Source organism: Macaca fascicularis, chromosome 17, assembly GCF_037993035.2.
Source record: "Macaca fascicularis isolate 582-1 chromosome 17, T2T-MFA8v1.1".
In the NCBI taxonomy this organism is placed as follows: Eukaryota; Metazoa; Chordata; class Mammalia; order Primates; family Cercopithecidae; genus Macaca; species Macaca fascicularis.
In genome coordinates, this window is record NC_088391.1 from 5,197,767 (window position 1) to 5,225,099 (window position 27,333).

Sequence of the window (27,333 nt, forward strand, 5' to 3'; positions counted from 1 at the left end):
ATTAGCAACTGAACCAAATGCAAAACCCTTGGTCTGTTGAGTAGGAGGTCCCACGTCTAAGGACAAAACATTTGCCATCAGCACAGTCATAGAAAATCTGTAAGGAATGGTCTCAGGAAGCATCCAGCCAGCACCGCTAGAAGGGAGGTAGTGCCACCCTCCAGGTGGGGCCCAGGGACATCTCAGCCACCAGAAGGCAGCACCTCGGGGATGAGAGGTGCGTAGAGTGGACTGAGGGGACAGTCCTGTCCTATTGATTCTCATCCTCTGCGCCATCCAGCAGAAGGCCCAGCCCCTTTTCCCCAGAGGTGCGGTCTGCTGCTGCTGCTGGGACCGAGGTCGGATAAGCATGGGGAGTGCAAAGGGCATGAGCAGAGACTGTGGCCTTCCAGGGGCCAAGCTGCTCAGGCCATCGCAATGCCCTGCACCTTTGCACAAGCGATCTGCATGTACACATGGAATTCGACTCAACATTTTGCACAGTAAAGCACCACAGTTTGAATGCTCTATGATGTATTATTTAGAAAAGCAGTGTGGCGATTTTTTTTTTTTTTTTGAGACAGAGTCTTGCTTTGTTGCCCAGGCTGGAATGCGGTGGTGCAATCTCAGCTCACTGCAACCTCTGCCTCCTGGCCTTAGCCTCCCCACTGGCTGGGATTACAGGTGCCCACCACCACACCCAGCTAATTTTTGTATTTTTAGCAGACACAGAGTTTCACCATGTTGACCAGGGCTGGTCTTGAACTCCTGACCTCAGGTGATCCACCCACGTCGGCCTCCCAAAGTGCTGGGATTGCAGGCATGAGCCACCATGCCTGGCCTGTGGTGAATCTTTTGTATGTTAAAATTATCAAACAGTTTTCTAAAAAGGAAGATGCACACATAAATATATAACATCCTTTACGACAGCCGTGATGGTATGAAGTAACATGATTGTTTGTTAGTGGTCAAGCAAGTGAACGTGTGGAAGCAGCACCTCATGCTGATCTTATTACACAGGTTACAAGGAGTTATTTTCGTATCCTAAGCATATCACAAGCAATATCGTGGCAACAGAGTTCATCATGGTGAGTGCAAGAGGCTTCCTGTGTCTCTTGGGTCTTTTCCTACCACGCTTTAGGGGGACCTCCAGGGTTTAGGCCCCTCAGACCACCATCAGAGCACCCCTAGTCCTGTGCTTTTTGTATATTGGTGGGGTCTTTATTTCATTAATTAAAATGATAATAAACTCATTAAGGAAAAATTGGAAATTAAAAAGAACAGAAAGAAAAAATCCACCCATGCCCTACCACCCTAATGCAACTAGCATTAACAGCTTTGAGAAGTTTTCTTCTGTCCTTTGTTTTTTTTCCTCTTGAAATGCAGCCAGCTTCATCTAAATGAGTTAAGGTTTAAAAAAAAAAAAAGAAAGAGAAAAGAAATGCTGGGTGTGTTGGCTCACACCTGTAATCTCAGCACTTTGGGAGGCCAAGGTGGGTGGATCACCTGAGGTCAGGAATTCGAGACCAACCTGGGCAACATGGTGAAACCTCATTTCTACTTACAATACAAAAAATTAGCCAGATGTGGTGGCAGACACCTGTAATCCCAGCTACTTGGGAGGCTGAGGCAGGAGAATCATGTGAACCCAGGAAGTGGAGGTTGCAGTGAGCCAAGATTGCGCCACTGCACTCCAGCCTGGGCAATGACGGAGTGAGACTCCATCTCAAAGAAAAAAAAAAAAGGAAGAAAATAAAATAATAATAAAATTAAGCAAACTGAGACTGACCAGCTGCCTCAGCCAGGCTGGCAAATCCAGGGCTGATTGGATGGGACATTTCTTCCCGTAGACGTCATAGTCCTCTGGAAACTGTAAAAAATCAAATAAGCATGAGGTGATAATATTATAGTTGGGAGGCCGAGACGGGTGGATCACGAGGTCAGGAGATCGAGACCATCCTGGCTAACACGGTGAAACCCCGTCTCTACTAAAAAATACAAAAAACTAGCCGGGCGAGGTGGCGGGCGCCTGTAGTCCCAGCTACTCGGGAGGCTGAGGCAGGAGAATGGCGTAAACCCGGGAGGCGGAGCTTGTAGTGAGCCGAGATCCGGCCACTGCACTCCAGCCTGGGCGACAGAGCGAGACTCCGTCTCAAAAAAAAAAAAAAAAAAAAAAGTTACTGCGTGACATCAAATAAACTAAAAGGACATAAGTTTAGTTGTTTCACAAGTGTATAATTAGGGAAAGAAAATATTTTCAGTGTCACTATCTCTCTACACTGTCCTTAGATGTGTCAGTGATGACAGCAAATGGTGACTGTATCCAACAAGGAGAACATAATCTTTCACTTCATTTCCTCCAGTCGGCCACACCTACCATGGGGAACACAGACTTCTGGAAAACGCTCCGATATCTTAGCTTATTGTACCCTGCTCGAGGGTCACGGAACATTCTCCTGGTATCTGATGGGCACCTCCAGGACGAGAGCCTGACGTTGCAGCTGGTGAAGAGGAGCCGCCCCCACACCAGGTTATTTGCCTGCGGTATCGGGTGAGTCTCAGAGAGCTGGTCACACAGTCCAGACCCACGGGGAGGTCTTCTTGTTGGCCTGCACAGAACTTTTGCAAGCTTGGAAGTTGACACTAGAATACGGAAGCCTTACAGCACAGAGGGATGGGGCTCTGGGCTCCCGGCCAGACTGCCTGAGTCTCAGAACCTGGGCTGGCCACTCATTAGCTGTGTGACCTGGGGCAAGTTCCTTAACCTCTCATCTGTAAAACCAAGATGATCATGAAAATACCTACGTCCTAGGGTTGCTGAGGAATAAATGAACTCATACATAGAAAGCACTCAGAACAGAACTGACCCAAAAAGCACCAAATCGATATTAGATGTTATTATTTAGCATAAGAATCCATATCTAGGCCGGGCGCAGTGGCTCAAGCCTGTAATCCCAGCACTTTGGGAGGCCGAGACGGGCGGATCACGAGGTCAGGAGATGGAGACCATCCTGGCTAACACAGTGAAACCCCATCTCTACTAAAAAAAATACAAAAAATTAGCCGGGCGAGGTGGCGGGCGCCTGTGGTCCCAGCTACTCGGGAGGCTGAGGCAGGAGAATGGCGTGAACCCGGGAGGCGGAGCTTGCAGTGAGCTGAGATCCGGCCACTGCACTCCAGCCTGGGCGACAGAGCCCGACTCCGTCTCAAAAAAAAAGAATCGGTATCTCTAGCTTGTCCCACTGGCCTGGGCGCACCTCCTCACTGGCTGTGCTGGACTCGTGCTGAGAGCACATGACCTCCAGGCAGACCTCACCGGGCTGCTAACGGACAGAAGCTGTAGCTACCAGTAACCCACGTTAAGGATCTTCTAGTCAATGTTATGATCATCACCAGTTAATATGGGGGGTAAAGACAAATCCAGTCTTTATCCATAGGTTGAAAAACATCTTGGAAATTATTTTCATAAGCTCTTTTTCTGAAAAATAATTGATCTTTTCTTTAATATTTCAGGAGGAACTCCTCTAAGCAAGGAGTTCTTGATAGTTGTAGAACTGTTTTTTTTTTTTTGAGACGGAGTCTCGCTCTGTCGCCCAGGCTGGAGTACAGTGGCCGGATCTCAGCTCACTGCAAGCTCCGCCTCCCAGGTTCATGCCATTCTCCTGCCTCAGCCTCCCAAGTAGCTGGGACTACAGGCGCCCGCCACCTCGCCCGGCTAGTTTTTTTGTATTTTTTAGTAGAGACGGGGTTTCACTGTGCTAGCCAGGATGGTCTCGATCTCCTGACCTCGTGATCCGCCCGTCTCGGCCTCCCAAAGTGCTGGGATTACAGGCGTGAGCCACCGCGCCCAGCCAGTTGTAGAACTGTTGTAGAGAGAAAAGTAATTGGGCACTTGTCATTTAAATGGCAGAGATGCCCTTTGCTGGAGTGCGAGTTGCTTCTTTATGCCTTTTGCTATGTTGATGTGTATCAGATTTTAAGAGGTAGACTTTATTCACTCTTTGCCAGCTCTAGGCCTTTGGGATCAGATTCAGGCAATATTGTTATTGATGGAAATTAAGTTGATATCTTTGTCAACATTCTGATATCTTATAGGGTTGTTTTTAGGGTCATCTGCTCCCTCCCTCAGTGAATTGGAAGTGAAGAATTTCAACTTTTTTTCTGTTTGAAGGACAAGTCAGTCCTCTGATAGATGGGAGCTTAAATTAGCCAGACTTTCAGATGTTTCCTCCTATTACCTCTTTCTCTGTTTAACCTCAGCTACACACGAGTACATTTCTTCCCCACGTCACGTCTCTCCTATTGAGCTGTGAGCTTTCTCAACACTGTTAACATGTACTTCAAAAATATTTCTCCAATGTCTTAAAAATTAAAACATGTGAAATGTAATCAGTCCTACAGCAAATCGTCACATCCTAAGGATTTTGTCCCAGTGTGGTGCCGGAGTATTTGAATATTTTAATGCAAAATCCAAGCACAGTTGGAGAAAACAGGTATGTTTTTTAAACATCTGGTGTTATATTTACATTTGGAAATCTCACATTCTTCCAAGGCTGAGAAATAGGAACATCTGTGTTTCCTTGAGTGAGAAGGGAGCCATAAAGAGGCAAGTGCTGCTGCAGGTGTGAGCCCTGCCTCAGGACGGCACTAGCGGGAACTCAGGAGTTCCTCAGCAGGTCATTCTCCCAGCTCATAGTTTGATTTCTGCCTTAAAAATGATGGACTGATTTTTTAAAGTGAATTATTAAATATGTTTTGCTGAAATTAATTTTCCTTATGATAAAATTTAGCATTTTAAACTTTTTTTTTTTTTTTTTTGAGACAGAGTCTCGCTCTGTCACCCAGGCTGCAGTGCAGTGGCGCCATCTCGGCTCACTGCAAGCTCCGCTTCCCAGGTTCGCGCCATTCTCCTGCCTCAGCCTCCCGACTAGTTGGGACTACAGGTGCCCGCCACCAACCCCGGCTAATTTTTTTGTATTTTTAGTAGAGAAGGGGTTTCACCGTGTTAGCCAGGATGGTCTCGATCTCCTGACCTCGTGATCTGCCCACGTCGACCTCCCAAAGTGCTGGGATTATAGGCGTGAGCCACCGTGCCCAGTCATTTTAACCATTTTTAAGTGTACAATTTAGTGGTATTAGCTACATTCACAATGCTGTGCAACCATCACTGTCTTCGAACTATTTCATCAGCCCAAACAGAAACTACATACTCATTAAACAGTAACTCCACATTCCCTCCTACACCCAGCGCCTGCTAACCACGACTGAATGTTCTGTCTCTATGACTTTGCCTATTCTGAGTATCTCATATAAGTGGAGTCATAGGACATTGTTCTTTTATGTCTGGCTTATTTCACTTAGCATGATGTTTTTAACGTCTATGTTGTAGCATGTGTCAGAATTTCCCTTCTTTTTCAAGCTGAATAATATTCCATTGTATGGAGAGACCACATTTTGCTTATCCGTTCACCTATCAGTGGCCACTGGGGTTGTGTCTGTCCTTTGGCTATTGTGAATAATGCTGCTATGACCATGGGTATACAAGTGTCTGTGTGAGTCTGCTTTCGATTCTGGATACGTGCGTAGTGTGGGATTGCTGGATCCTATGGTCGTTCTGTGTTTCGTTTTTTGGGGAATTGCCATGCTATCTTCCATAGCAGCTGCATCATTTTACATTCCCACCACCAGTGCACCAGGATTCCAGTTCTTCCACATCCTCACCAACACTCATCATTCCTTTCTTTTCCATATTGACTGAAATCAATCAGCTTTTCTTTGGTTTGTTTTGGTTTTTGAGACACAGTGTTGCTCGGTCATCTAGGCTGGAGTGCAGTGATGCAATCCTAGCTCGCCACAGCCTTGACTTCCTGAGCTCAAGTGATCCTCCCACCTCAGCCTCCAGAGTAACTGGGACTACAGACATATGCCACCACTTTTTTTCTATTGCTTTTTATTTGTTTGTTTGTTTTTTGTTTGTTGGTGTTTTTTGAGACAGGGTATCACTTTGTCACTCAGGCTGGAATGCAGTGGTGCAACCTTGGCTCACTGCAGCCCTGACATCCTGGTGTCAAGCCATCTTCTTCCCTCACCCCCGAAGTAGGTGGGACTACAGGCCCACACCACCACACCTGGCTAATTTTTTGTATTTTTTGTAGAGACAGGGTTTCGCCATGGGCCCAGGCTGGTCTCGAATCCCAAGCTCAAGCAGTTTTGTGTGCCTTGGCCTCCCAAAGTGCTGAGATTACAGGCATGAGCCACTCTGCCCAGCCAGCACTTTAATAACAGCTATCCCACTGGGTGTGAAATGGAATCTCACTGTGGTTCTGATTTGCACTTCCCTTATGACTAGTGATGCAAGCATCTTTTCATGCACTTGTTGGCTTTTGTGTATCTTCTTTGGAGAAATAGCTATTCCAGTACTGGAATCTACTCTTACCAAGGTTGCATATTAGTAATTAGCTAATGGAATAATTTCAGGATGCTTTGTAAATGTAAAGGTTGTGATCATGCTATTATTTAAAATTCTAGCTGGGCATGGTGGCTCATGCCTATAACCCCAGCACTTTGGGAGGCTAAGGTGGATCACCTGAGGTAAGGAATTCGAGACCAACCTGGGCAACATGGTGAAACGCCATCTCTACTAAAAATACAAAAATTAGTTGGGTGTGGTGGCACCGACTAATGCTGGGGGCAGGAAAATCACTTGAACCTGGGAGGCAGAGGTTGCAGTGAGCCAAGATTGTGCTACTGCACTCCAGTCTAGGTGACAGAGCAAGACTCCATCTCAAAATAAAATAATTAAAATAAAATAAAATAATGTTTAAAATCTTTTCGGGAAAGTGCCCTGTAGCAGGAGGGAGAGAAAGTACTGAAGAGTTATACAATTCCCAAAGAATAGAAGGTATACTTTGTTTTTAATGTGAAGTAACTATTTGCTGGATGGAGCATTGAAAGAGAAATAATTCCTGTTTTATAAATAGATAGAAGACCAAATGACTAGGCTATGTTCTCCAAGCTGCCACTCTGTCTCGGTCAAATGGCAGCGACTCAACCCAGATGCGCCTGAGGCCCTGCAGGCCCCAGCCCAGGTGCCGTCCTTGTTTCGCAATGATCGACTCCTTGTCTACGGATTCATTCCTCACTGCACACAGGTAAGAAGGCACAGAGTTTGTTATTCTATGGGAAGACCAATGTATTTTGCTATATTTTTTCTGTCTTCTTCCCTCCCCTTCTCACCAGCAGATTTTCTTCTTCTGGGAACATAGCTGGTGGTTAGCCAGGGCTTTGGGGAGGCTTCTAACTTTCATTGAAAGGGGAGAGGAAATCACCAAAAGAATTTCTGTTAAACCAAGACACTGCAGAGTGGAAAGGCTAATGAGGAATTTATTTTTTTTCCCATTTCAGGCAACTCTGTGCGCACTAATTCAAGAGAAAGAATTTTGTACAATGGTGTCGACTACTGAGCTTCAGAAGACAACTGGAACTGTAAGATTCAAAACCTAAACTATCGACCCATTGTTTGAAAGTTATGATGTTATATTTCCATATATGATGCTCTATGTCAAGCTTGTCCAACCCACGGCCCAGGGCAGCTTTGAATGCAGTCCAACACAAATTCGTAAACTTTCTTTTTTTTTTAATTATATTTTAAGTTCTAGGGTACACGTGCACAACGTGCAGGTTTGTTACATATGTATACATGTGCCATGTTGGTGTGCTGCACCCATTAACTCGTCATTTACATTAGGTATATCTCCTAATGCTATCCCTCCCCACTACCCCCTCCCCACAATAGGCCCCAGTGTGTGATGTTCCCCTTCCTGTATCCAAGTGATCTCATTGTTCAATTCCCACCTATGAGTGAGAACATGTGGGGTTTGGTTTTCTGTTCTTGCGATAGTTTGCTGAGAATGATGGTTTCCAGCTGCATCCATGTCCCTACAAAGGACACAAACTCATCCTTTTTTATGGCTGCATAGTATTCCATGGTGTATATGTGCCACATTTTCTTAATCCAGTCTGTCACTGTTGGACATTTGGGTTGATTCCAAGTCTTTGCTATTGTGAATAGTGCCGCAATAAACATACGTGTGCATGTGTCTTTAGAGCAGCATGACTTCTAATCCTTTGGGTATATCCCCAGTAATGCGATGGCTGGGTCAAATGGTATTTCTAGTTCCAGGTCCTTGAAGAATTACCACACTGTCTTCCACAATGGTTGAACTAGTTTACAGTCCCACCAACGGTGTAAAAGTGTTACTATTTCTCCACATCCTCTCCAGCACCTGTTGTTTCCTGATTTTTTAATGATTGCCATTCTAACTGGTGTGAGATGGTATCTCATTGTGGTTTAGATTTGCATTTCTCTGATGGTGAGTGATGATGAGCATTTTTTCATGTGTCTGTTGGCTGTATGAATGTCTTCTTCTGAGAAGTGTCTGTTCATATCCTTTGCCCACTTTTTGATGAGGTTGTGTCTTTTTTTCTTGTAAATTTGTTTGAGTTCTTTGTAGGTTCTGGATATTAGCCCTTTGTCAGATGAGTAGATTGCAAAAATTTTCTCCCATTCTGTAGGTTGCCTGTTCACTCTGATGGTAGTTTCTTTTGCTGTGCAGAAGCTCTTTAGTTTAATTAAATCCCATTTGTCAATTTTGGCTTTTGTTGCTGTTGCTTTTGGTGTTTTAGACATGAAGTCCTTGCCCATGCCTGTGTCCTGAATAGTATTGCCTAGGTTTTCTTCTAGGATTTTTATGGTTTTAGGTCTAACATTTAAGTCTTTAAACCATCTTGAATTAATTTTTGTATGAGGAGTAAGGAAAGGATTCAGTTTCAGCTTTCTACTTATGGCTAGCCAATTTTACCAGCACCATTTATTAAATAGGGAATCCTTTCCCCATTTCTTGTTTTTGTCAGGTTTGTCAAAGATCAGATGGCTGTAGATGTATGGTATTATTCCTGAGGGCTCTGTTCTGTTCCATTGGTCTATATCTCTGTTTTGGTACCAGTACCATGCTGTTTTGGTTACTGTAGCCTTGTAGTACAGTTTGAAGTCAGGTAGCGTGATGCCTCCAGCTTTGTTCTTTTGGCTTAGGATTGTCTTGGCAATGCGGGCTCTTTTTTGGTTCCATATGAACTTTAAAGCAGTTTTTTCCAATTCTGTGAAGAAACTCATTGGTAGCTTAATGGGGATGGCATTGAATCTATAAATTACCTTGGGCAGTATGGCCATTTTCACAATATTGATTCTTCCTATCCATGAGCATGGTATGTTCTTCCAGTTGTTTGTGTCCTCTTTTATTTCACTGAGCAGTGGTTTGTAGTTCTCCTTGAAGAGGTCCTTCACATCCCTTGTAAGTTGGATTCCTAGGTATTTTATTATCTTTGGAGCTATTGTGAATGGGAGTTCATTTGTGATTTGACTCTCTATTTGTCTCTTACTGGTGTATAAGAATGCTTGTGATTTTTGCACATTGATTTTGTATCCTGAGACTTTGCTGAAGTTGCTTATCAGCTTAAGGAGATTTTGGGCTGAGACAATGGGGTTTTCTAAATATACAATCATGTCATCTGCAAACAGGGACAATTTGACTTCTTCTTTTCCTGAGTACCCTTTCTTTCTTTCTCTTGCCTGATTGCCCTAGCCAGAACTTCCAACACTATGTTGAATAGGAGTGGTGAGAGAGGGCATCCCTGTCTTGTGCCAGTTTTCAAAGGGAATGCTTCCAGTTTTTGCCCATTCAGTATGATATTGGCTGTGGGTTTGTCATAAATAGCTCTTATTATTTTGAGATACGTTTCATCAATACCGAGTTTATTGAGTTTTTAGCATGAAGGCTGTTGAATTTTGTCAAAGGCCTTTTCTTCATCTATTGAGATAATCATGTGGTTTTTGTCTTTGGTTCTGTTTATGTGCTGGATTATGTTTGTTGATTTGCGTATGTTGAACTAGCCTTGCATCCCAGGGATGAAGCCCACTTGATCATGGTGGATAAGCTTTTTGATGTGCTGCTGGATTCGGTTTGCCAGTATTTTATTGAGGATTTTTGCATCGATGTTCATCAGGGATTATTGGTCTAAAATTCTCTTTGTTTGTTGTGTCTGTGCCAGGCTTTGGTATCAGGATGATGTTGGCCTCGTAAAATGAGTTAGGGAGGATTCCCTCTTTTTCTATTGATTGGAATAGATTCAGAAGGAATGGTACCAACTCCTCCTTGTACCTCCGGTAGAATTCGGCTGTGAATCTGTCTGGTCCTGGACTTTTTTTGGCTGGTTAGCTATTAATTATTGCCTCAATTTCAGAGCCTGCTATTGGTCTATTCAGGGATTCAACTTCTTCCTGGTTTAGTCTTGGGAGAGTGTAAGTGTCCAGGTAATTGTCCATTTCTTCTAGGTTTTCTAGTTTATTAGCGTAGAGGTGTTTATAGTATTCTCTGATGGTAGTTTGTATTTCTGTGGGGTCGGTGGAGATATCCCCTTTATCATTTTTTTATTGTGTCGATTTGATTCTTCTCTCTTTTCTTCTTTATTAGTCTTGCTAGCAGTCTATCAATTTTGTTGATCTTTTCAAAAAACCAGCTCCTGGATTCATTGATTTTTTGGAGGGTTTTTTGTATCTCTATCTCCTTCAGTTCTGCTTTGATCTTAGTTATTTCTTGCCTTCTGCTAGCTTTTGAATGTGTTTGCTCTTGCTTCTCTAGTTTTTTTAATTGTGATGTTAGGGTGTCAATTTTAGATCTTTCCTGCTTTCTCTTGTGGGCATTTAGTGCTATAAATTTCCCTCTACACACTGCTTTAAATGTGTCCCAGAGATTCTGGTATGTTGTATCTTTGTTCTCATTGGTTTCAAAGAACATCTTTATTTCTGCCTTCATTTCGTTATGTACCCAGTAGTCATTCAGGAGCAGGTTATTCAGTTTCCATGTAGTTGAGCGGTTTTGATTGAGTTTCTTAGTCCTGAGTTCTAGTTTGATGGCACTGTGGTCTGAGGGACAGTTTGTTATAATTTCTGTTCTTGTACATTTGCTGAGGAGTGCTTTACTTCCAACTATGTGGTCAATTTTGGAATAAATGCAATGTGGTGCTGAGAAGAATGTATATTCTGTTGATTTGGGGTGGAGAGTTCTGTAGATGTCTATTAGGTCCGCTTGGTGCAGAGTTGAGTTCATTTCCTGGATATCCTTGTTAACTTTCTGTCTCGTTGATCTGTCTAATGTTGACAGTGGGGTGTTAAAGTCTCCCATTATTATTGTATGGGAGTCTAAGTCTCTTTGTAAGTCTCTAAGGACTTGCTTTATGAATCTGGGTGCTCATGTATTGGGTGCATATATATTTAGGATAGTTAGCTCTTCCTGATGAATTGATCCTTTTACCATTATGTAATGGCCTTCTTTGTCTCTTTTGATCTTTGATGGTTTAAAGTCTGTTTTATCAGAGACTAGAATTGCAACCCCTGCTTTTTTTTGTTTTCCATTTTCTTGGTAGATCTTCCTCCATACGTTTATTTTGAGCCTATGTGTGTCTCTGCAAGTGAGATGAGTCTCGTGAATAAAGCAAACTGATGGGTCTTGACTCTTTATCAAATTTGCCAGTCTGTGTCTTTTAATTGGACCATTTCGTCCATTTACATTTAAGGTTAATATTGTTATGTGTGAACTTGATCCTGTCATTGTGATATTAGCTGGTTATTTTGCTCGTTAGTTGATGGAGTTTCTTCCTAGCATCGATGGTCTTTACATTTTGGCATGTTTTTGCAGTGGCCGGTACTGGTTGTTCCTTTCTATGTTTAGTGCTTCCTTCAGGATCTCTTGTAGGGCAGGCCTGGTGGTGACAAAATCTCTAAGCATTTGCTTGTCTGTAAAGGATTTTATTTCTCCTTCACTTATGAAACTTAGTTTGGCTGGATAGGAAATTCTGGGTTGAAAATTCTTTTCTTTAAGAATGTTGAATATTGGCCCCCACTCTCTTCTGGCTTGTAGAGTTTCTGCCGGGAGGTCTGCTGTTAGTCTGATAGGCTTCCCTTTGTGGGTAACCCAACCTTTCTCTCTGGCTGCCCTTAACATTTTTTCCTTCATTTCAACTTTGGTGAATCTGCCAATTATGTGTCTTGGAGTTGCTCTTCTCGAGGATTATCTTTGTGGTGTTCTCTGTATTTCCTGAATTTGAATGTTGACCTGCCTTGCTAGGTTGGGGAAGTTCTCCTGGATGATATCCTGCAGAGTGTTTTCCAACTTGGTTCCATTTTCCCCCTCACTTTCAGGCACACCAATCAGACGTAGATTTGGTTTTTTCACATAGTCCCATATTTCTTGGAGGCTTTGTTCACTTCTTTTTACTCTTTTTTCTCTACACTTCTCTTCTCGCTTCATTTCATTCATTTGATCTTCAATTGCTGATACTCTTTCTTCCAGTTGATCGAGTCAGTTACTGAAGCTTGTGCATTTGTCATGTAGTTCTCGTGTTATGGTTTTCATCTCTATCAGTTCTTCTAAGGACTTCTCTACATTGGTTATTCTAGTTAGCCATTCGTCACATCTTTTTTCAAGGTTTTTATTTTCTTTGCACTGGTTACGTAGTTCCTCCTTTAGCTCTGAGAAGTTTGATCGACTGAAGCCGTCTTCTCTCAGCTCGTCAAAGTCATTGCCCGTCCAGCTTTGTTCGGTTGCTGGTGATGAGCTGTGTTCCTTTGAGGGGGAGATGCGCTCTGATTTTTTGAATTTCCATCTTTTCTGCACTGCTTTTTCCATATCTTTGTGGTTTTCTCTGCCTTTGGTCTTTGATGATGGTGACTTACTGATGGGGTTTTGGTGTGGGTGTCCTTTCTGTTTGATAGTTTTCCTTCTAACAGTCAGGACCCTCAGCTGCAGGTCTGTTGGAGTTTGCTTGAGGTCCACTCTAGACCCTGTTTGCCGGGGTATCAGCAGCGGAGGCTGCAGAAGATAAAATATTGCTGAACAGTGAGTGTTGCTGTCTGATTCTTGCTCTGGAAGCTTCGTCTCAGAGGTGCACCCAGCCATGTGAAGTGTGGGGTGTCGGTCTGGGGGATGTCCCCCAGTTAAGCTACTCAGGGGTCAGGGACCCACTTGAGCAGGCAGTCTGTCTGTTCTCAGATCTAAACCTCTGTGCTGGGAGATCCACTGCTCTCTTTCAAAGCTGTCAGACAGGGACATTTACCTCTGCTGAGGTTTCTGCTGCTTTTTGTTTAGCTCTGCCCTGTCCCCAGACCTGGAGTCTACAGAGGCAGACGGGCCTTCTTGAGCTGTGGTGGGCTCCACCCAGTTCGAGCTTCCAGGCAGCTTTGTTTACCTACTTAAGCCTCAGCAATGGCAGGCACCTCTCCCCCAGCCTCGCTGCCACCTTGCAGTTAGATCTCAGACTGCTGTGCTAGCAATGAGGGAGGCTCTGTGGGCCTGGGAGGCTCTGTGGGCATGAGACCCTCCGGGCCAGGTGTGGGATATAATCTCCTGGTGTGCCGTTTGCTAAGACCTTTGGTAAAGCGCAGTATTAGGGTGAGAGTTATCCAATTGTCCAGGTGTTGTGTGTCTCAATTTCCTTTGGCTAGGAAAAGGAATTCCCTTCCCCCTTGTGCTTGCCAGGTGAGGCGATACCTCGCCCTGCTTCACCTCTCACTAGTTGGGCGGCACCCGCGGACCAGCACCAACTGTCCGACACGCCCCAGTGAGATGAACCCGGTACCTCAGTTGAAAATGCCGAAATCACCCGTCTTCTGTGTGGCTTACGCCGGGAGCTGGAGGCTGGAGCTGTTCCTATTCGGCCATCTTGCCATAAACTTTCTTAAAACTTTATGAAATTTTTTTGCAAGTTTTTTTTTCCAGCTCATCAGCTATCATTATTGTATTTTATGTGTCACACAAGACAATTCTTCTTCTTCCATTGTGGCCCAGGGAAGCCAAAAGATTGGATACCCCTGCTGTCTGTACTTCCTGTGTTGTTTTCCTGTGTTGAAATTTCATTACACAACATGGAGATGGGCTGTATGTACAAATGAGTATACTTTCCTTCAGTTTCTAACACAGCCCTTCTTCATCTGGGGTAGTTGGGTCTAGGTGTGTCTATATGGGCATCAGTGGGTGGCAGTAACTGCAATAAAATATGCCATTTAGGCCGGGCGCGGTGGCTCAAGCCTGTAATCCCAGCACTTTGGGAGGCCGAGACGGGCGGATCACGAGGTCAGGAGATCGAGACCATCCTGGTTAACACGGTGAAACCCCGTCTCTACTAAAAAATACAAAAAACTAGCCGGGCGAGGTGGCGGGCGCCTGTAGTCCCAGCTACTCGGGAGGCTGAGGCAGGAGAATGGCGTGAACCCGGGAGGCGGAGCTTGCAGTGAGCTGAGATCCGGCCACTGCACTCCAGCCTGGGTGACAGAGCGAGACTCCGTCTCAAAAAAAAAAAAAAAAAAAAAGAAAAATATGCCATTTATGCATGGAAATTTTGCTAGAGAGGTTCGCAAAGATGTTCATGACTCAATAAAAGTTACATGCCACTGGCCTACTGATGCTATTTAGAAATATTGGTTATAATATTTCTATTATATTATAGAATAGATATAATTCTATAATATAATAGAAATTATAATATATATATAAATGGACTAAGGGTAGATCATATTGTATATTGAGGATGTGGGTTATTTTCCTTTTTTGATTAAAGCAACTGAATTATGAAAGAAAAAATTCCTGTTTCCCCAATACTCACACCATTTCTGGTTTCCAGATATGTGTTTTTCTCAACCAATTCTCTGACACCAGTTGCATGTCCTACAATTTAATTCAATTCTGACACTAGCCACCTGGGGTTGGCACAGACCTCACAGGTCTCACGGGGTGAGGGCTCAGTCCCACAAGACTGGTCCCCACTCCAGACACCAGTAGCAAGTAGCGGGTCCCCAGGTTACCCACATTTCTGGTCAGCTCCAAGTCAGTGTTTCCACAACCCTTTCTCAGGTTCACTAATTTGTGTAACAGCTCACAGAACTCAGGAAATGTTTACCTTAGTATTACTCATTTTTACAAAGAATATTATAAAGGATACAAATTAACAGCCAGACGAAGAGGTATATAGGGTGAGGCCCAGAATAGTCCAAGCACAGGAGCTTCTGTCTAACATACAGTTGGGGTGCACCATCCTCCTGGCACATGAGTGCCGACCCAGAAGCTCCCTGAACCCCTTTAGGTGGGATTTTTAAGGCAGGTTTCGTTACAAAGACCTGGTTGATTAAATCATTGGCCATTGGTGATTAACTGTGCCTTCTCTGGAGGTTGGGGAGTGGGGCTGAAAGTTCCAGTCCTCTAATCATATGGTTAGTTCCCCAGCAACCAGCCCTCATCCTAGGGCCTTTCAAAAGGTCACCTCATTAACATAAACTCAGGTGTGGTTGAAGGGTCCTGTTAGGAATAACAAATATATATATTTCTTATGTCTGTAGGGAAGTTCAAACTTTCCCTCTGAAGTTTCCATGTTTGGTCTATAAAATAATCCAACAATAGATGAACAGGGGAAAAGACATGCAGATTTCGTTATATGTGCAAGAGCCACATGAGACTCAAAGAAGGGCCAGATGAGTGAAGTTTTATACTGTACAGAGGCGGGTAGGTGGGGACAGGTTGTAGGAGGAATAGGGGAGGAAACACATGGTGAGCAAAGGCTTCCTTGTGATGCAGATGAAGTCTGGCAGGCAGCAGCTCTCAGAGAGAATAGAAGCACCTCTGGTAACAGTTTCTCTATGATCCCTTTAAAGTATCAGACTTTAGCCTCTTATTCCTGGGAGTTCATCTTTCCTAAATCTGGATAAGGCAGATAAGGGGGTCTCAGAGAAAGCCTGTTTGCATCTGCTGTTTACTTCACTGACATAGGATTCCTCTGCAGATGCAAATATTCCCTACAAAAGGACTGCTTTCCAGAGCTACTCTGTGTCTGCTGTCCCTCTGAATAACATCTCAAAATATGCCAAAGAAAGTATCTTTTTGGGGTGGCCTATTTTAGCTTTTTTTGCATATCACAATATCACAAATTATTACTAAGAAGTTTGCGATGTTTGCCCTGGTACTGAATCCACTATAGTTTGGCCTTGAAAGTTCCTAGCCTATATATGCTATCTATGTAGTTTTTTCTTCAAAGGAGTGTTAATGTAACCAGATAAATAATTTCCCAGACATTGCTGGGTTTTTTGTCAAAAATGTATTGCTTACTTTTCAGCATTAAATCGGTATCACTGACTTATTAGTTGCCAGTGACTTATGTATAGAACTTAAGCTCAATATTGCTTTAAAAATTAGATCTTTGTGGGTAACGATAAGGGAGAATAAATTAAAAGAGTATTTTTAGAAGTTAGATCTAAGGGGGAAAGAAGGTAAAATAATTTTACCTGGGAAGAGGTCGTTTTCCATAAAGGCACAGCAAGTTGTTCTTCCTCTGTGAGAAGCAGCCTTATCAATCACAAAATTACAAGAGTTGGAATTAAGGAAAGTTCCGTCTCTCAGTTGTTGGAGAGGAAGCACCTGGTGGGGCAGTCCTCACCCTGCAGAGGGCAGGCCATGTTCATGAATGGGCATCCCAGCACCAAGGCAGTTCTTCCTATGGTAGAAAAGAAGTTTTGAATTTTTTAAATAAAATGAATCAGCAAAATGGCCTTTTATAGAAAAAGCAAAACTCTAGGGACAGAAAAGAGATGCGGAGCTGCCAGGGCTAGAGGAAGCTACACAGGGGCACACAGGAACTTTTCAGGGTAAAGAGAATGTTCTGGGCCTTCACTCCAACAGTGGTCACACAACTGTATACATCCCCTAAGACTCATCAAACTGTATATTTAAAAGGAGTGCATTTTACTGTATGCAGTTTATACCTCAATTTTTAAAATGATGTTCTTTGCACGTCTTTTATTAGAAGCCATATGAATCTTTTTTTTTTTTTTTTTGCCTTTGCTGCTTAAACACAGATGATCCACAAGCTGGCAGCCCGAGCTCTAATCAGAGATTACGAAGATGGCATTCTTCACGAAAATGAAACCAGTCATGAGGTTTGTTCTTTCCATTGTAAAAACGATTAGACATTCTTCTTGAGCGTTCTTACACTGATTTATCTGTGGAAATGGAAAGTGAGGCCAGCTGCGTGCAGACTGTGGCGTCAGGGCATTCATCACCGTATCTGTGACACTGTGCCCGGGATGTGGGGTGTGTGGTAAATGTTTGTTGAATGAATTAACAGAATAGTGGATGGCAGTGGTTTCCGGAAAATTCTGTCATGTTTTACTCATCAGAAAAAGTCCGAGGAGGGCTCAGAGAACACTCGCTGAGCGCCTGTAGTGGACGTCACCTCAGATCTCTCGTGTGGTAGCGTTAGTGTTCCCGTCTTACTGAGGAGAGGCCTGCGTGTGAAATGCTGAGTGACCTGCCAAAGTCCACCCGACCCCCCCGTGCTGTGCAGACCAGAGCCTCAGCAGAGGGGCCCTCAGCCAGGCCTCCGGGACTGCCCGCTGTTCTCTCAGGGATGAGACCTTCAACAAGGCTGCACGCGTTAGTCCTCAACGCCATCCCCACAAGAAGGTGCCAGCGTGACAGCAGGCCTTAGAGACCCCCACAGTCAGTTCTAGTGACAGACAGTCACCTGGTGGTCTCCCTATTCCCCTCAGATGCCCCTGGCTTGGCAGCCTCTGTGTGCTGTTTTGTTTAAGGCCCCTTTGTCCTGAACAAGTCATTGCGTCTTTCCAATTCCTCAGCTTTAAATTGGGAGCCACAGATGGTGAAAGAATGAGGAAGGCCACGGCCTGCGAGAGCTCTCTGTGAACTACGGGGAGCTGAATAATGGAGAGTGACAGTTTCTATGACTAAGTCGGTGCATCTCATTTTAAAGGAAATATTGAGCCACCGATTGAGATGGGACCTGCAATTCAATATTCAGTCTGAAATATATGAATCTTAAGATGATTTATTGACATAGCTAAATAAAAACAAAACAGGACATGACTTATGTTTTATTCTATCCTAGATGAAGAAACAAACCTTGAAATCTCTGATTATTAAACTCAGTAAAGAAAACTCTCTCATAACACAATTTACAAGCTTTGTGGCAGTTGAGAAAAGGGTATGTATTATTGTTAATTCGAGATTAAATTATTTTATTTATATTTTCACATTAAGAGAGTTACCCTTGCTTTGATGGTGAATGACGACTCCCACGCCCTGGGCCTGTGAAGCGTGGGGTGCAGACAGGCCAGCAGACCCCACAAGTCCCAGCCTCCTAGTCATGGGGGGCTTCGGTGTTGGGACTTAGGGTGATCTTTCTAAATGACTTGAGTATGTTATCATTTTTAATGTTATAATCATTAATAGTTAGCTAATGTGTATTTTTCAGATATAATTTTGTTACAGTTTTGGCACTGATCGTCTTTTATTAATCCAAGACCCTCAAAAAATAGAAAAGGCCTGGATTCCCTGAGAGCCCCTTCCCCCTTCATAAGTTTAAGGAAAAATTCACCTAACGTGCCCAGCACAGTGGCCAGCACCTGCCAGCGCTCCGTGAAGAGGAAAGCGACTCCACCTCCCCACTTTCCCTCACGCTTGTGGCGCATGGCACACGCCCCAGTCCCACACACCAGCGTATCCCACACCAACACCCACAGGCTTTAGAGTGTGTCGTCATCATTTAATTGGTTAACGTCTGTTTGATTTAATCTATTTGTGATTCAATATAGGATGAGAATGAGTCGCCTTTTCCTGATATTCCAAAAGTTTCTGAACTTATTGCCAAAGAAGATGTAGACTTCCTGCCCTACATGAGCTGGCAGGGGGAGCCCCAAGAAGCCGTCATGAACCAGGTAAACGCTGATCACCAAATAAGCTGATATTGTGCTTTTGTTTGTTCACGAAGATGAAGGGAACCCTTTGCTAAAATGGCTCCCTTAATACCTATACATGAAGAAGTTGTTGTATCCCTGATGATGGAAAATATTCACGCATTTATAAAATGTTGAATGACATCATGTTGCATTACAGAGACTTCACAATGTATGAATGGAGCTGTGTAGACAGACTTCACAATGTATGAATGGAGCTGTGTAGACAGACTTCACAATGTATGAATGGAGCTGTGTAGACAGAGACTTCACAATGTACGAATGGAGCTGTGTAGACAGACTTCACAATGTATGAATGGAGCTGTGTAGACAGACTTCACAATGTATGAATGGAGCTGTGTAGACAGACTTCACAATGTATGAATGGAGCTGTGTAGACAGACTTCACAATGTATGAATGGAGCTGTGTAGACAGACTTCACAATGTATGAATGGAGCTGTGTAGACAGACTTCACAATGTATGAATGGAGCTGTGTAGACAGACTTCACAATGTATGAATGGAGCTGTGTAGACAGACTTCACAATGTATGAATGGAGCTGTGTAGACAGAGACTTCAGGGCGTATGAATGGAGCTGTGTAGACAGAGACTTCAGGGCGTATGAATGGAGCTGTGTAGACAGAGACTTCAGGGCGTATGAATGGAGCTGTGTAGACAGAGACTTCAGGGCGTATGAATGGAGCTGTGTAGACAGAGACTTCAGGGCGTATGAATGGAGCTGTGTAGACAGACTTCGAATGTATGAATGGAGCTGTGTAGACAGAGACTTCAGGGCGTATGAATGGAGCTGTGTAGTACCAAAAGAGAACACCTGTGGCTACGCTTCTATCATGGGCAAATAGATTGTCAGCCAGGAAGCTAAAGTCATTTAGGTAGTGTAATAGGTTTGTCATGAAATTATCCATAAAGTGCTATCTAATAATCTAAATTCACCACCAATATTTCTTAAAGTTTATAGTGCTTTATACTGTGGCCCTTATAACCAGAAATATAATAGAAATTGAAAAATGTGGCTTAAATAAAAATTGGAAGACAAATTCAAAAGCAAAGGAACAAAGCAGTGCTGACAACACTCTTGGGTCTCTAGGTTAAAAAAACTAAAATTTCCAAAATTTAAAAATTTAAAATCTGGTCAGGCACCGTGGTTCATGCCTGTAATCCCAGCACTTTGGGAAGCTGAGGTGGGAAAAATCACTTCAGCCCAGGAGTTTGAGACCAGCCTGGGCAACAAAGGGAGACCTCATCTCTACAAAAAGTTTCTTAGGGCAAGCGCAGTGGCTCACACTTTTAATTCTAGCACTTTGGGAGGCCAAGGCAGCAGATATCTTGAGCCCAGAAGTTCAAGACCAGCCTGGGCAACATGGTGAAACCCTGTCGCTACAAAAAAAATAACAAAAATTAGCTGGGCTTGGTGGTGCATGCCTGTAATCCCAGCTACTCAAGAGGCTGTGGCGGGAGGATGCTTGAACCCAGGAGGCAGAGGTTGCAGTGAGCCAAAATGACACCCCTACACTCCAGCCTGGGTGACAGAGCAAGGATTTGATCATAAATAAGAAAATAATACATGAAAGATGTGCAATCTCGTTGCTAAAAGAAGTTAAAATGTAAACTGCCATGAGATTCCTTTTTATTTTTTAACTGTGTCAGGTTGGCAAAGATCACAAAAGGTAGATGATTGAAAGGCAGTAAAATATAGTGGTTAAGATCACAGGCACTATGGCCAACTGTTCAGGTCGGAACCCCAGCCCACACTTCACTCTGTGGGACTTGACCTTCCCTGTGCTCCAGTCCCAATGCGCTAGTGGGGAGGGCGATAAAATCCACCTTAGGTGGTTATGAAGAGTTCTAAGACCATTACAACACACGTCTAGCTTGTGGCAGATATTCGATAAATATTAGCTGTACTTATTATTCACCAAAGCGTCTGAAATGGGCACTGTTGCCCAAACAGATGGGGCAGAAAGCTGACAAGTGGCCTTGGGTTTGCAGGGATACTTGCTTTCTTTTTTTTTTTTTATTTTAATTTTTTTTTTTTTTTGAGATGGAGTGTTGCTCTGTCACCCAGGCTTGAGTGCAGTGGCATGATCTCGGCTCACTGCAACCTCCGCCTCCTGGGTTCAAGCAATTCTCGTACCTGAGTCTCCTGAGTTGCTGAGATTACAGGTGCGTGCCACCACACTCACCTTATTTTTGTATTTTTAGTAGAGATGGGGTTTCACCATGTTGGCCAGGCTAGTCTCGAACTCCTGATCCACCTGCCTTGGCCTCCCAAAGTGCTGGGACTTCAGGCGTGAGCCACCGCCCCCGGCCTTGCTTTCTTACAGTGCACCCTTTTGTATATTTTGAATTTCGAACCATGGGCACGGATTGCCCATGAAAGAAAAATAATACTTTAAGCCAACACAAGCAAAGAGTTTGGGGAATCAGGAGAAGTTGGAGGTACATTCAGCCAGGCTTAGGCAGCCCTGCAGGCTCACCCACAGGCAGGGCAGATGTTGGCAATATCGTGGGCTCCCACGCTGGTTCAGACTTCCAGGTCAGCCAGAGAACGGGGCTCAGGGCTGCTTGAAGGAAAGCGAGGGACCAAGCTGAGGGGCTGTGACCTGTGGCCTCTCTGTGATGGCACAAGGGGCCCTTGGAGTGCATTGTTTTGGAAAAAAAAAACCTGATATATAATTAAGAATCAGTTTGATGATGTATAATTAAGAATCAACTGTTTGTCCTTGAAACAAGAGAGACTCACTATTAAAATGGGCCCTGGAAAATATATACTTACCTTATATGTGTTTCAAAAACACACATCCAGAAGAAGCTCTGAAAATGGAGATGGTCATGGTTGCACAATAGTGTGAATGTGCTTCGTCCCACTAAACTCTAAAATGACTAAAATAGCAAACGTTGTTATATACATTTTTCCCACAATAAAAATTAAATTAACAAAATAAGAGAGATGCCGCTACGCTCTGCTACACACATAAGTACTTTGTTCACAGAAAAGGTCTGGAGGGATATATGCCAGAGATCAGATATAACATTCTGTATGGTGTTTATTTTCTTCTTTGTGTCTGTCTACTTGTGTCTGCCTGTATTTTCTAATTTTCTCATAGTGCACGTGTGTTGTTTATAGATTTTTTTTTTTTTTTGAGACAGGGTCTCACTCTGTTGCCCAGGCTGGAGTGCAGCGGCACAATCATAGTTCACTGCAGCCTCGACCTTCTGGGCTCTAGAGATCCTCCTACCTCAGACTCCCAAGTAGCTGGGATTACAGGAGTGAGCCACCATGCCTGGACTGTTTATAGAAATTTTTGAAGTTATTTGGTTCTACATTAATTTACGTTTTAATACAGTGTGGTGATAAATTATTTCATAGTATATTTGCCAATACTTTGGATCTTAATACTTCCAGATCCAAACATATCAGATGAAAAATATTATCCATTAGCTTGATGACTTGAAAATTTATATTAGCTGCAATAATTTTTTTGAATGCACCCATCTAATTTAGCAAAAATGTCAAGCCTCTGTTACTCTCCCTCAGTATCTGTTTTACTAAAATGTGGCACCTGCAGCATTCCGCATGGAGTCATTCCACCGAATTCACTAACAGAAGCCAGCCACGATAGAGCCCGGGACAACCGGGTCTGTTTGTTCCTTCCCGACTCACTGAAACTTGGGGTATTTCCTTATTTGATACGTCTTCATTGTGAAATGAGACCTTCCAGGGAGTGCAACACCTTTTCTGCTGGGACATGCTCAGCAAGAACAGCACTCTGTGCTGGGTGCTTGTGTCCTCCCGCAGCTACCCCTGGGCTTAGGCTCAGTGTCTTCTGCACCAACCCCGAGTCCACTTTGTTCCCTCCCGCTCATGAAAGCACATTGAGAAGACGCAAGAGGCAGAGATTTTTAAAACCTAGCTCCTAATCCCAGTTTTTAAAGTAAATCATTTGTAAAATTCAGTGCTATAACTCTTAGCAAGAAATTGAAGGCACTGAAGCTGAGGGTCCAGAGCCCATGCTGTTCCTTAAATCAGGGATCTCCAACCCCTAGTCCGTGGCCTGTTAGGAACTGGGCTGCACAGAAGGAGGTGAGGGGCGGTGAGCGAGCATTACCGCCTGAGCTCCGCCTCCTGTCACATCAGCAGTGGCAGTAGATTCTCATGGGAGCCTCGAACCCTGTTGTGAACTGCGCATGGAGGGGTCTAGGTGCTCCTTCTGAGAATCTAATGCCTGATGATCTGAGGTGGAATCATTTCATCCTAAAACCATCTGCCCCACCCTTGTCCATGGAAAAATTGCCTTCCATGAAACCAGTCCCTGCTGCCATAAAGATTGGGGGCCATACCTTAGGTGATCAAGGTGGGGAAGGGAAAGAGGAAGCAAGTGAGTGATTTTGGCCAATAGAAGAATCATAATGAGGCCAGGCACGGTGGCTCACACCTGTAATCCCTATACTTTGGGAGGCCAAGGTGGGTGGATCACCCAAGGTCAGGAGTTCAAGACCAGCCTGGCCAACATGGTGAAACCCTGTCTCTACTGAAAAATACAAAATACTATCCAAGAAACAATTTTATAAAATTAAACAAAAATAACCCATATTTCTCAGTATGATTCTTTTTTTTTTTTTTTTTTTTGAGATGGAGTCTTGCTCTGTCACGCAGGCTGGGGTGCAGTGACTATTCACAGGCTCTATCACAGAGCACTACAGCTTTGAACTCCTGGCCTCCAGCGATCCTCTCACCTCAGCCTTCTGAGTAGCTGAGTAGCTGGGATGCTCCACAATACCTGACTTAATCAAATTTTTGATCTTTGCAAATCTTACAGGTGAAGCATGTTGGTTGGTGACTTGTTTTTGTTTCTTTATGAATGAAGAGGAGCATGTTTTATATTCTTACAGCCCTATGTGTCCCTTCCTGTGTGTTATCTGTTCATGTCTTTTATCTTTGTATTGAGATTTTAGTCATTTTCTTATTTATCTTAGGAAAGCTTTCTCTGTTAGAGAAATTAGCCCTTTGTGCTATGAGTTGTGAAAATCTGTTTCCCAGTTTTCCACGTGTTATTTTGATGTTGCTTATTATCTTTTTGTCATGCAGATTTTTTGATGCAGTCAAATTTTTAATCTTTGTGTTTCTTCTTTTTGTTTAGTGTTGTTTTGCTTTTCATCATGCTTAGAAATACCTTTCCTAGTCAGAGATTATACTTTAAAAAATTTTCCCACTATTTCTTTAAATAGTTTTATGTTTTCATGTTTACATTTAATTTTTCATCCGATTGAAATTTATCCTGGCATAGGATAACAGATATGGAACCAACATTTTTCTTTTCCAGATGGCTACTCCTTTTCCTCCTGTTGACTTGAAATGCCACCTTCATAATGTAGTAATTCTCAGTTTTAGGAGCTATTGCTGGACTTGCCTACTCTGTTCCTTGATTCATCTACTATAATTATTGTAATTTTATAAGTGACTTTAATATCTGATAGTTCTAGTCTATCACTATGGTCTTTTCCAGTTTGCCTCTCTAATTTTTAAAAATTTAACCTCTGGTTAGCATTATTTTTAAATATATCTTTTCATATGTTCTATAATTATTCAGATGTATACTTGAAATTTGACTGAGTTGGGAAAGGACTATTCCTTTTTTAAATAGTTCATATTCACAGGTAAAATTACAGGCTAATTATTTCAAAAATATCAAGGTCTTGTCATCCATATAAAACTGGATTTTAAGACCGGGCATTGTGGCTCAAGCCTGTAATCCCAGCACTTTGGGAGGCTGAGATGGGCAGATCACGAGGTCAGGAGATTGAGACCATCCTGGCTAACACAGTGAAACCCCGTTTCTACTAAAAAATACAAAAAACTAGCCGGACAAGGTTGTGGGCGCCTGTAGTCCCAGCTACTCGGGAGGCTGAGGCAGGAGAATGGTGTAAACCCGGGGGGTGGAGCTTGCAGTGAGCTGAGATCCAGTCACTGCACTCCAGCCTGGGCGACAGAGTAAGACTCCGTCTCAAAAAAAAAAAAAAAGAAAAAAAAAAAAAGCTGGATTTTATACATGCAACTTTTAAAGGAACACTCTTTACATTTAGATTGAAACAATAATAGTAATACAGCATCCCTCAAAATTTGTTTTACATACATATTGTTCATATTCTGGTATAATTATATGTTCATTTAATTACTTTAAAGCTTTTGGCTGGACACAGTGTCTCATGCCTGTAATCCTAGCACTTTGAGGGGCCAGGCTGAGACGATCACTTGAGCCCAGGAGTTCAAAACCAGCCTGGTCAACATAATGAGACCACATCTCTACAAAAGAATAATTTAAAAATTAGCCGGGCGTGGTGGCATATGCTCATAGTCCCAGCTACTGGGGAGGCTGAGGCAAGAGGATCACTTGAACCCAGGAGTTCGAGGCTATAGTGATTGTGATTGCGTCACTGCACTCCAGCCCCAGGCAACAGAGCAAGACTTTGTCTCAAAACTAAATAAAGCTTTTGAGAACGTTCTTCTATTTTCTCATTTTCTTAATATTGCTGTAAAGCAGTATAAAAGACCGGAATAATTTACTTCAAATGACTGTCTCGTTTGAGGCCTAACTTACACACTGTGATGCTGCTCATTGTAAAATCTTGGGCAAGCCACTTCTGTGCTCCGCAGTTCGCTCCTGTGTAAAATGAGGGGTGTTTAAAATCCCACAATTCCAAGAACTGCGAGAGAAGTCTTTCAATATATTGATTGCTGATATTCTCTCCAGGTCTCAGCTTCCACGTCTAGAAAAAGAGGGCCTTGTACTAAAATGATCTTGAATGTCTCTGATGACATTATTTTCTCTCTCTCTCTCTTTCTCTCTCTTTCTTTTTTGAGACAGAGTGCTGCCCTCTCACCCAGGCTGGAGAGCAGTGGTACAAATCTGCCCTCATAGCTGCCTCAGCTTCTCAGGCTCAAGCACTCCTCCTGCCTCAGCCTCCCAGATGGCTGGGACTATAGGTGTGAGCCACGACACCTGGCTAATTTTTTATTTTTTGTAAAGATGGAGCCTCGCTATGTCGCCTACGCTGTCCTCAAACTCCTAGCCTCAAGCGATCCTTCCTCCTTGGCCTCCCAAAGTGCTGAGATTACAGGCGTGAGCTGCCGCACCCAGCACTGGTGTTATTTTCAACATCCCAGCTCACATCGATGATCCTGATTCTGGATGAGCAACTGCCTGGTGGGTGGGAAGTCAAGTGCTAGGAAGAATGTTTGCTTGATTGTGCTTTTTATTCTGTGTTTTCTCCTTACATTAATAATTCTCTCTTCTGGGCAGTCTCTTTTAGCATCCTCTGAGTGGCAAGAAGTACGTTCATCCAAACGGGCTAAAAGAAAAATGAAATTATCTCAGCCAAAAGTTTTTGAAGATTTTGAAGAGGATGGCTTAGATGTACTACCAGCTTTTACATCAAGTTTGAAATGTGAAGGTGTGGAAAAGCTGTTGGATTTAAGTCAGACAGAGTCATGTAAACCAACAGCAACTGAACCACTATTTAGGAAAGTCAGTCTACTGGAAACATCTACTTCTAGCCTTTTTCGTGTTTCTGCTCCAGCCTTTGGTTCCTCTCTTCCCCCGGCTGCCCGCTCTTACAGTCCTGCTTCCATGCCTTTTGCCTCCCATGGTCAGGGAGCTGGTTTTGGTTTTGCTCCTCCTCCCAGACAGTTGGCTGCATCTCTATTCAGCCAAGGCCCTGTGCCTGGCAGTTGTGCTGACTGGATCCCACTGTTGGGATCTCATCCCACAGGACCTCTCCAGAACGTACCTTGTGTACCCTTCTGTGGCTTTCCTTTTTCAGAGGGCTCATTGAGCTCCACACAGCCTGCTCCGCCACCACTTCCTGGAGGCTATACCCCCAGGCCTTCTGCTGGCACCTTCCCTGAGCTAGATTCTCCCCAGCTTCATTTCTCTCTTCCTACAGATCCTGATCCCATCAGAGGTTTTGGGTCTTATCATCCCTCTGTTTCCTCTCCTTTTCATTTTCAACCTTCCGCAGCCTCTTTGACTGCCAACCGTAGGGTGCCAATAGCCCCTGCCTTACCTAAGACTCTTTGCAGTCAGTCCTGGACTACCCCAGTAGATCTCTGTCTTCTAGAAGAATCAGTAGACAGTCTCGAAGGAAGTCAGTTGCCTGGCTTTGGTTTTCAAAGTTTTGAAACAGAAAGTCATGAACTATCAGAAGTGCTTCTAGACAGCTGCTTTTTACAAATAAAATGTGATACAGCAGATGACAGTATCCCATGCTTTCCGGAAGTAATAGAGGAGGATGAAATAGTGTGCACACAACACTGGCAGGATGCTGTGCCTTGGACAGAACTCTTCAGTCTACAGACAGAGGTATGTGTCTTATTTCTCCTTAAATCTGTGATTAGCTGGCTTCATAGTTTAGAACAGTGCTACTCAAAGCAGCCGGTCAAGGAACTGTCTGTCGTCAGTCTGTAGTGAAGTAAGGGGCTTGT

General features: G+C 43.5%; 1 protein-coding gene and 2 long non-coding RNA genes across 7 annotated transcripts in view; 1 reads left to right on the forward strand and 2 right to left on the reverse strand.

Annotated features, from left to right (window-relative positions):
* Positions 1-27,333, forward strand: part of PARP4 (poly(ADP-ribose) polymerase family member 4) — a 93,557-nt gene that overhangs the window by 53,144 nt on the left and 13,080 nt on the right. For 2 of the 5 annotated variants that reach the window (XM_045377211.3, XM_074021733.1), the window contains 9 exons: positions 1,000-1,067; positions 2,343-2,530; positions 4,373-4,472; positions 6,960-7,130; positions 7,384-7,464; positions 16,934-17,014; positions 17,983-18,078; positions 18,689-18,811; positions 26,153-27,211. In XM_045377211.3, coding sequence (XP_045233146.2) covers positions 1,000-1,067; positions 2,343-2,530; positions 4,373-4,472; positions 6,960-7,130; positions 7,384-7,464; positions 16,934-17,014; positions 17,983-18,078; positions 18,689-18,811; positions 26,153-27,211 — 1,967 coding nt within the window. The remainder of the gene's footprint in view (positions 1-999; positions 1,068-2,342; positions 2,531-4,372; positions 4,473-6,959; positions 7,131-7,383; positions 7,465-16,933; positions 17,015-17,982; positions 18,079-18,688; positions 18,812-26,152; positions 27,212-27,333) is intronic. The other 3 variants (XR_012426764.1, XR_012426765.1, XR_012426766.1) reach the window with 3 other exon arrangements.
* LOC123569823 (uncharacterized) overlaps positions 16,449-27,333 on the reverse strand; it is a 30,421-nt gene continuing 19,536 nt past the window's right edge. The window contains exon 4 of the long non-coding RNA XR_010582511.2: positions 16,449-16,572. This is a non-coding gene — a long non-coding RNA (uncharacterized lncRNA). The remainder of the gene's footprint in view (positions 16,573-27,333) is intronic.
* On the reverse strand, positions 16,941-26,205 carry LOC135968067 (uncharacterized). The gene is made up of 3 exons (XR_010582512.2): positions 26,128-26,205; positions 21,628-21,734; positions 16,941-17,077 (listed from the first exon to the last, which is right to left on the reverse strand). It is a non-coding gene; the product is annotated as an uncharacterized lncRNA (long non-coding RNA).